At 40.8% G+C, this 10133-nt stretch overlaps 1 protein-coding gene across 1 annotated transcript in view; it reads left to right on the plus strand.

The window, feature by feature from the left end:
* Positions 1-3489, plus strand: part of tbcd (tubulin folding cofactor D) — a 59603-nt gene extending 56114 nt beyond the window's left edge. The window contains exons 36-39 of the mRNA XM_058377597.1: positions 216-303; positions 455-564; positions 1001-1085; positions 3218-3489. Of these exons, the coding sequence (XP_058233580.1) occupies positions 216-303; positions 455-564; positions 1001-1085; positions 3218-3229 (295 nt within the window). The 3' untranslated portion in view covers positions 3230-3489. The remainder of the gene's footprint in view (positions 1-215; positions 304-454; positions 565-1000; positions 1086-3217) is intronic.
* Positions 3490-10133: the final 6644 nt, after the last annotated feature.

Genomic DNA, 10133 nt, shown 5'->3' on the forward strand with positions numbered 1-10133 from the left:
GAGTCTCTCTCTCTCACACACACACACACACACACACAGTTAAATAAATAAATGAATAAAATCAGGTTGTTGAATTTGATGCACTATACACACGTGGTTTGAGTGCTTTGGGTGTCAGGGTTAGGTTTAGAGACTGAAGCCCCGCCCACACATGTAAACTGCTTTGTGCTGATTGGTCGGTCGGTCAGTCAGTCAGTCTGCTATTCCTCCCTCAGGTACTGCGGCCTGATCCAGTTTGAGGGAGACGTAAGGAAGAAGGTTCTGGTGCAGCTGATGTTACTGCTGGGTCACCCTTACCCTGTGGTGAGAGTGTGTGTGTGTGTTATTTATTGCATGTGGTGTCTGTTGTGTAACACAGCCCTGATCCTGAGTTCACATCACCTGATCGCTCGCTCTCTCTCTCTCTCTCTCTCTCTCTCTCTCTCTCTCTCTCTCTCTCTCTCTCTCTGATTAGATCAGGAAGACCACGGCTGCTCAGATGTATGAGATGCTGCTGACGTACGATGACGTAGTTGATGCGGCGGTGCTTGATGATGTCATGACTGTGCTGAGTGACTCTAACTGGTGAGTGTTAATGGACCCAAGTCTGTCTGTCCGTCTGTCAAATCTGTCTGCCCGTCTGTCTGCCTGTCCATCTGTCTCACTGTCTGTCCACCTGTCTGCCTGCCCATTTGTCTGTCTGTCCAACTGTCCGCCCATCTGTTCATCTGTCTGCCTGTCCGTCTGTTCATCTGTCTGTCTGTCCATCTGTTCATCTGTCTGTCTGTCCATCTGTTCATCTGTCTGCCTGTCCAACTGTCTGCCCATGTGTCTATCTGTTCATCTGCTCATTTATTTATCTGTTCATCTGTCTGCCTGTCCATTTGTTCATCTGTCTGCCTTTCTGTCTGTCTGTCTGTCCGTCTGTTCATCCCTCAATCTGTCCATCTGTCTGTTATTCTGTCTGTCCATCTGTCTCCTCCACACTGACTTCTTCGTCCTCTTGTCCTGCATGCCTCAGGGAGAGTGAGCTGAGTGTGGTGCGGACCTACAGAAACCAGCTGTGCGATTGGTTAGGAGTGCCACGGCCCAGCTTGGTAGCCAAGGTAACCACACACACACACTTTACCAAGCTTCATGTGGGCTTCATTACATTTCATTAACATAATGATCAGAGTAGAATTTAGGAAACACAGCATCACTTTTATTTTCTCTCGATTTCTCTTCATTTTTCGTTTCTTCTTCTGTGTCCCTCTTCCTTCTTCACCTCTTCTCACTGCACTTTGTCCAGCCTTTAGAAGAACATTTAGAGTTCCTCAGTAGGACCTGAACATAGAGCAGCTTTAAATTCCTCAGCTAATTTGAGTTGTGAAAATATGTAAACATTTCAGTCCTATTTCAGTTATTTGGTTATGAGAATAGATTTTTTTATGAACTAAAACTTGTTGCTTCAGGCCAAAAGAGTTAAAGCTGTTATAGCTGCAAAAGGGGCGGGGTCAACTCCATATTACATTCATGTGCATGTAAAGGCAGACGTCCCAGTTTTGGCCTGTCTCACAGTCTCCACTCTAATTCATCCCAAAGGTGTTCTATGGGGTTGAGGTCAGGACTCTGTGCAGGTCAGTCAAGTTCCTCCACACCAAACTCACTCATCCATGTCTTTATGGACCTTGCTTTGGTCACTGGTGTGCAGTCATGTTGGAACAGGAAGGGGTCATCCCCAAACTGTTCCCACAAAGAGCATGAAATTGTCCAAAATGTCTCAGTATGAAGCATTAAGAGTTCCTTTCACTGGAACTAAGGGGCCGAGTCCAACCCCTGAAAAACAACACCTGAACTCGATTTGGAGGGGTGTCCCAAAACTTTTGGCAATATAGTGTAGCTAGCTAGATTTATAACAGCCTAAGCCTATAATAAAAAAGCCTAAGCCTATAATAACCGACCTGCATTGCCAAATTTAAAACTTTTATTTTCTTAAAGAATAAATGTCTTTGTTTGATGAAGTGCAGTATAATGTGAGTAGGAGAGTGAATTATTATTTAACAATTTAAAACGTTTTAAAACTCGTTATCGAGTGTATCTCTGTAAGACAAAGCCGTACGTATAGAACCGTCGCCATGTGACGAGTGAAACGAGGCGGAATGAGCGATGGAGGCATGTGTCTGTTAGTAAATATCATGTAGCAGCTCCACCCGATGTGTTATGACTTTTTCTTTATAACGAAGCTCTCTCTCAGGAGCTTCGGCGGCTCGGCCGAGCGGTGGGAAACGTCCGGGGTCATTAATAATGCTTAAAGAACGGAAACGCTGGACCTGGGAACGCTCTCATGAGCAATATGTCCAAATTTTCCTCATTAAAGAAATTATTAAATGTCCCTCAGGATTTCTTCCTAATCTCACAAACAAGTTCACAGTTTTGCAGTTTTTCCTCCTTCAGGGATTTATTTATTTATCTTTTTAACATTCCTTCAGCTTCACTCGTATCAGAAATAAAGGAAACCTGTCCGGTTTTGTTTAGCGGTTTCTCAACATTTTGGGCAAGTGTCTTTTTATTTTTTTTATTTATTTTTTTTAAATAGGTTTCACACATCTGTCATTTAAAGTGCTTTCCATACATGAAAATATAATAAAATAAAATGAAAAAAGAAAATAAATTTGAGGAATAAAAAAGAAATCAAATGGAGCCTGTTAAAAGCCATATAAATGTATAAACATTAAACTATTTTTCATTTCTTTTAACTTGTTTTAAATGGATCAGTATACTGTAAAAAAAAAAATTTCATTTGAGCTCTCTGAAAAATAAAAATTTCCCTCATTTAGCTTTAGAATTCTTTTTATTTATTTATTACTTATTACTTTTTAAATGTAATTTTTACATTTTTTTATTAATTAATTGATTAATTAATTTATTTATTTATCTATGTTTTTCATCTTTCCTTTTTTTTTTACAATTTTCCTAAAAACAGGATTTATCTTTAATCTTGTGTATTTTATTATTATTATTATTATTATTATTATTATTATTATTATTTCATTTAATTGTTTTATTTTTTATTTTTTTCTTAATGTTCTTCAGCCACATGCATGATGTGAAAATCCACATTTATTTGAACACATAAGAACAGCGTACATTTTATGAGCAATTAACCTCGTCATTCCTGGTGGTTACTCATGAATGTGAATCCGTTCAGATCTAAAATGATTCCTGATTCGTGATTCTTTCTCTCTGTCCCTCTCAGAGTCCTGCATGAGGCTGACAGCTGAGAAGAGACGGGAAAGTGTGTGCGCAGGTCCACTTCCTGTTTATCAGCTGTTTTCATTCCACATTAAACAAACACCAAGAATCTTCTCTCTTCCCTGTTCTGAGACGTTACCTTAATAAACGTTTACGCGTCTGATCTTCGGGGGTCGTGTCACCATTCTTGTGTGATTCTTTTCAAATGTGAAAGAATTTTACTGTATTGTTTTTCTTTTAGCTTAAGTTGAGGTCAGTTCCAGCATTATGGATGTGGGAAAGCTGGGATTTACGAGTTGAAAGGCATTACAAAGTCGTAATTTTTCTGAATCTGGAGGCGAGTCGGTCAGAAAACACGAGGCTGCAGCATCTGTACTGCAGATGCAGTATATTTGATGAAGCTTGCAGACCTTGAGGTGGATGATCTACAAGAGCTCACCACAACTGGACACCTGAAGATTACTGAGCTTCAACTGTCCAGTTTACACCAGTCAGCTATAACATTCTGAGCAGTGAGAGGTGAAGTGAATAAAACTGATGATCTCCTCATCATGGCACCTGTTAGTGGGTGGGATATATTACATTTTGTCCTCAAAGTTGATGTTAGAAGCAGGAAAAACTGGACAAGCATAAGGATTTGAGTGAGTTTGATGAAGGGCCAAATTGTGATGGCTAGACTACTGGATCAGAGCATCTCCAAAACTGCAGCTCTTGTGGGGTGTTCCCGGTCTGCAGTGGTCAGTATCTATCAAAAGTCAGACAGGGTCATGGATGGCCAAAGCTCACTGATGCACGTGGGGAGCGTGGACCGTGTGATCTGATCCAACAGACAAGCTACTGTTTCTCAAACTGCTGAAGAAGTTAATGCTGGTTCTGATAGAAAGGTGTCACAGTCCATCACAGTTTGTTGTGTATGGAGCCGCATAGCCGCAGACCGGTCAGGGTGCCCATGCTGACCCCTGTGCACCACCAAAAACAACACCAATGGGCACGTGAGCATCAGAACTGGACCACGGAGCAATGGAAGAAGGTGGCCTGGTCTGATGAATCACGTTTTCTTTTACATCACGTGGATGGCCGGGTGCGTGTGCGTCTCTTACCTGGGGAACACATGGTACCAGGATGCACTATGGAAAGAAGGCGAGCCGGCAGAGGCAGTGTCATGCTTTGGGCAATGTTCTGCTGGGAAACCTAGTGTCCTGCCATCCATGTGGATGTTACTTTGACACCTTCCACCTACCTAAGCATCGCTCCAGACCATGTACACCCTTTTTCATGGAAGCTGATGGTATTCCCTGATGGCTGTGGCCTCTTTCAGCAGGCTAAAAGATAATGCTAATAATATAATGCTCCGTGCCACAAAGAGCTCAAAAATGCTTCAGGAATGGTTTGATGACCACAACAACCAGTTTGAGGTGTTGACCTGGCCTCCAAATTCCCCACATCTCAATCCAATCCAGCATCTGTGGGATATGCTGGACAAACAAGTCCGATCCATGGAGGCCCCACCTCACAACTTACAGGACATCTTGGTGCCAGATACCACAGCACACCTTCAGGGATCTAGTAGAGTCCAGGCCTCGACGGGTCAGGGGCTGTTTTGGCAGCAAAAGGAGGAGGACCAACAAAATATTAGGTGGTCATAATGTTATTAACTTCTCATTATTTAACCTGACTCAGATGGTGAATCGGGACTAGTTTTTTTTTAAACAGTCACTACACTGTTTAAATAATCTCACAGTAATGTCAGCTGTCCATTTTTTAATAAAAATGGTCTTCTACTGTTAAAAAAAACCCCTTAAGCTGCTCACTGTCATTCTGATATTTTTTGCAAAAATGAAAGAGAAACCTTTCTTGTGAGATTAGAATGTTTTGGAGTAGTAAATATTAATCTGTCTGATTAATGGAGCTTGGAAATAATAATAATAATAATAAATTTTAGTAATAGTAATAATTAATTTATTTTATTATTATTAATAATAATTCATTTAAATAATAATAATAATAATAAATTTTAGTAATAGTAATAATAAATTTTATTATTAATAATAATAATTCATTTTAATAATAATAATATAATTAATAATAATTAATTAATAATAATAATAAAAAAGATCTCTAAGCTCTGTGTTCTACTCCAGGGAACTTGTTCAGAAAAAACAACAAAAAATTATCAGAGAAAAGAGAAGGCTGATTGTTGAGGCTGAGAGCAGAGGCAGAGCGTGATGGGGCAGCGTGATCATCTCTCACATCACATGACTCTACCATCAGATCGACTCGACTCGAGCACCGTCTCTGCCTCGGGTTAGTCTCGCTCTCTCTCTCTCTCTCTCTGTCTTTCTTTCACTCTTTATCTCTCTCTCTCTTAAAGGTTAAAGTGCCAGAGAATCATGTCTGAGTCCATGAGAGAAAACTTCAAAGCTTTTTATACTTGAATAAAACCGATTCTGATTCTCATCCTCTGGAGAACCAAGTAAAAAAAGTTGTAAAAGTTTTTAATTTTTGTGTTTTTATTTATTTAATTATTTATTTAAAATTAATTAAAAAATAATTAAAAAGGAAAAAAAAGAAAATTAAATGAAAAAATAAATAAATAAATAAATAAAGAATAAATAAAAATTATGTTTTTAATGTTTGTTTTACTGAGGTCAGTGAAAACTGGTCAATTTAATGCAATAATTAGCCTTGATAATACACTGAAAATATTTTTTTTCTTTCAATCTGTATTGATTTCACTTTTTAAATCCAATTTTGACTTTCTTTTAGAATCAGATCTTGTTTCCTTTATCATCTTTTTTTGTTTTGTTTTGTTACTTTTTGCTCGACAGTTTCTCAACATTTTGGGCAAGGAGAAATTAAACATTAAACATTTTTAAGTTAATTTAATTATTTTTTTTAATTGTTATATTTTATTTATTTTTTTATTTTATTTTATTTAATGTTTTATTTTTTCATTTTTATTTTATTTCATTTTTTATTTTTATTTCATTTTTCTATTTTATTTCATTTTATTTTTTGTTTATTTTATTTCATTTTATTTTATCCTTCTTACTTCTTGCTCTTAACTCTTCATTTCTTGTGGCGATTATCCAGGAAGCAGTTTCTCAACATTCCTAAAAAGTAAAAACTATTATTATTATTATTATTATTATTACTATTATTATTATTATTATTATTATTATTATTATTATATTGTTATTTTTCAGCTCCATCCTTCTTCTTTCTCCTCAGTCTCGTGTGTGTGTGTGTGTGTGTGTGTGTGTGTGTGTTCTCATCTCTGCGGTGCGTCTGAATGTGAATGTTTTCTTTATTATCCAGAAAGTCGAGCTGTCCCCTGTGTGTGTGTGTGTGTGTGTGTGTGTGTGTGTGTGTGAGGTTTCACCTTCTCTCTGTGCTGTAATTCTGTTTTAATTAACGTTGGGGATAAAAATGGAGAGAAGGAGAGAAGAACAAAAAAAATCTTGTTTTATTAAGAACGTGTGTGAAGTTTTTTTTTCCTCTTTAATCCTGATCTGATCACTGGGGCTTTGCTACAGTGCAGTAAGTAATCGGCAGGAATGCTAATAATTTTAAAGGCCTTACAGTCGGATTGCGGTCGCCATGGCGACGAGCCTGGGACAAAGGAGGCCTTTTAGAGAGCAGGAGAAGGATGAGGAGAGGTTCATACTCTCACTCCGCCGTGGCTGATATTCCGATATAGATCTGCGTTCCTCTTCCAGGAAGAGCCCTGAGCCGATTGTTCTGCGACTAAACCGCTCGGAGATTAGGAGCTCTAACACACACACACACACACACTCGCGCGTTATTAACTCTCCGAGTCTTTAACACACACACTGAAGCCATGATGATGGAAAACTACACAAACATGAAAGTACTTTAGAAAGTTTTTAGGAAGATGATTCTGGGGGATGAACGATCACAGGTCCAGTGTGGATGTGTGTCTGTCAGGAGCGCAGGTTAGTTAGTAAAGGCTAGTAAAGAACATTTTTTATTATTATTATTCATTAAATTTTTTTGTTTATTTGTTTTCAAATTTGTAAACTGGATTTCAACGCTAACATACAGGACGTGACACCGTGGTGTTTCTGATCACAGCAGCGCTTCAAACGGAGCAACTACAAATATCAATTAATAAATGAATAGATAAATGAATGAATGAATACATAAATGAATGATTGAATAAATGAATAATTGTGCAAATGAATAAATTAATGAATGAATTAATAAATAAACAAACAAATAAATAAATAAATACATGAATAAGTAAATACGCAAATATATTAATGAATAAATAAATACACAAATGAATAAATAAATACATGTGAAAATAAATGAATAAATAAGTAGATACTTTAATGAATGAATAAATATGTAAATATATTAATGAATGAATGAATGAATGAAAAATAAATAAATACATACACGAATGAATAAGTAAAAAAATAGTTTTCTATTATTAGTTCTGTGCGGCTCTGTGCGGTTCTGTGCGGCTCTGTGCAGCTCTGTGCGGCTCCATGCGGTTCTGTGCGGTTCTGTACGGCTCTGTGCAGCTCTGTGCAGTTCTGTGCGGCTCCGTGCAGTTCTGTGCGGCTCCGTGCGGTTCTGTGCGGCTCTGTGCAGCTCTGTGCGGTTCTGTACGGCTCTGTGCAGCTCTGTGCAGTTCTGTGCGGCTCTGTGCGGCTCCGTGCGGTTCTGTGCGGCTCTGTGCAGCTCTGTGCGGTTCTGTACGGCTCTGTGCAGCTCTGTGCGGTTCTGTGCAGCTCTGTGCGGCTCCGTGCGGTTCTGTGCGGCTCTGTGCAGCTCTGTGCGGTTCTGTACGGCTCTGTGCAGCTCTGTGTGGTTCTGTGCAGCTCTGTGCGGCTCTGTGCGGTTCTGTACGGCTCTGTGCAGCTCTGTGCAGTTCTGTGCGGCTCCGTGCGGCTCTCTGCAGTTCTGTGCGGCTCCGTGCAGTTCTGTGCGGCTCCGTGCGGTTCTGTGCGGCTCTGTGCAGTTCTGTGCGGCTCCGTGCGGTTCTGTGCGGCTCTCTGCGGTTCTGTGCGGCTCCGTGCAGTTCTGTGCGGCTCTGTGCAGTTCTGTGCGGCTCCGTGCGGTTCTGTGCGGCTCCGTGCGGCTCTCTGCAGTTCTGTGCGGTTCTGTGCGGCTCTGTGCGGCTCCGTGCGGCTCTCTGCAGTTCTGTGCGGCTCTGTGCGGCTCCGTGCGGCTCTCTGCAGTTCTGTGCGGCTCTCTGCAGTTCTGTGCGGCTCTCTGCAGTTCTGTGCGGCTCCGTGCAGTTCTGTGCGGCTCTGTGCAGTTCTGTGCGGCTCTGTGCGGCTCCGTGCGGCTCTCTGCAGTTCTGTGCGGCTCCGTGCAGTTCTGTACGGCTCTGTGCAGCTCTGTGCAGTTCTGTGCGGCTCTCTGCAGTTCTGTGCGGCTCCGTGCAGTTCTGTGCGGCTCTGTGCGGCTCCGTGCGGCTCTCTGCAGTTCTGTGCGGCTCCGTGCGGTTCCGTGCGGCCCTGTGCGGCTCTGTGCGGTTCTGCGTCACACAAACCGCTGAAATTCTCTTGGTTTCCTGCCTTCACACCGACATGTAGGGAGGAAGCTCAGCATAAATCAGTTATACGTACCGAGTCTCCAGTGTCAGGGCTTCATAACGGTCTGAGGGAAAGATGAAGGTTTACGTTTTCAGACGTCAAGAGGAAGAAATAAAGAGATGTTTAATGTGATAGCAAAATAATCGAGGTTTATTTATTTATATTTCACTAAAAATTCCATTCACAGACTCAAAGAACAACCTCTTTTAGTTTAAATCTTTCTATGATAGCATGACCTCAGCACAGACGAGTCTGACTCTTTTTTTCCTCTCTTCCTCTCTTCACTAATTGGCCAGTTGGTGATGATGAGGTGTGTCCTGATCCCTGAGGCAGTCCTCACATCTTTTCCTTGTTAGTGTGTAATGAGCCTCGGGTGGTTTATAAAAGCCGGGTGCTGATTTGTGTCATGGAGGCAGTGACACGAAGCTTGACAAGCTTGGCTTGTTTAAAGCTGGGAAGATGTTTACGCCGGACGACACGCGCCACACGATCCAGAGGAACCGAGCTCCGAGCAATCCACAAAGCTGTCTCTGTGTGTTTATTTACACCGAGCCACTGAGAAATCATCACACTCCTCAGAGTCTCTCGGTTTAAACGGACATGGCTCTGTCCCACGTGAGGGACGACTAAAAAATTACACTCCGGTTCTTTGAGAATAATTTTTAAGTCTTGTTTGCTTTTTGTGGCTTGTTTCACACACGTCTTTTATTCAAAAAGACATAAAATAAAAATTTGTAAGTAATGAAAAGAAATACAATAAAGTCGGTTACAAGATGCACAATAAGTAGAATTAAAGTTCTACGTTCTTAATACACAGTGATGTTTATATCTGTCAGCGTTCCAAGAAAGGAGATTTTGTGTATAAAAGAGAGAGAGACAGAGAGAGAGAAAGAGAGAGAGAGAGAGAGAGAGGGACAGAGAGAGAAAGAAAAACAGAGAGATAGAGAGAGACAGTAAAAAAGAGAGAGAGACACAGAGAAAGAGAGAGACAGAGAGACAGTAAGAGAGACACAGAGAGAGAGAACATATGTACAACATGCTGTATGTACATAAGTACAAATAAACCTTTACACACACACACACACCTCTGAACAACCAAACGAACAATAAACGACACGACTGACACGGGAAAAAACCCACGCCGAGAAACCCTAGATCTTTACGACAGTTCACGTCCTCGTGTCCTCCTGATGTGTCTCAGCTAACAGGACACATCACATCCATCTCCATCGGAGTCGAGATGAATCTGAATCCCGTCCAAACACCAGCCAGACGGAGAGAGAAAGCAGATCCGTGCTACCGGAGACGGATGCGGTGAAGACGAAACGAAATAAGGATCTGAGACATCTG

This window comes from Hemibagrus wyckioides, linkage group LG24 (genome assembly GCF_019097595.1).
Source record: "Hemibagrus wyckioides isolate EC202008001 linkage group LG24, SWU_Hwy_1.0, whole genome shotgun sequence".
NCBI classification, from domain to species: Eukaryota; Metazoa; Chordata; class Actinopteri; order Siluriformes; family Bagridae; genus Hemibagrus; species Hemibagrus wyckioides.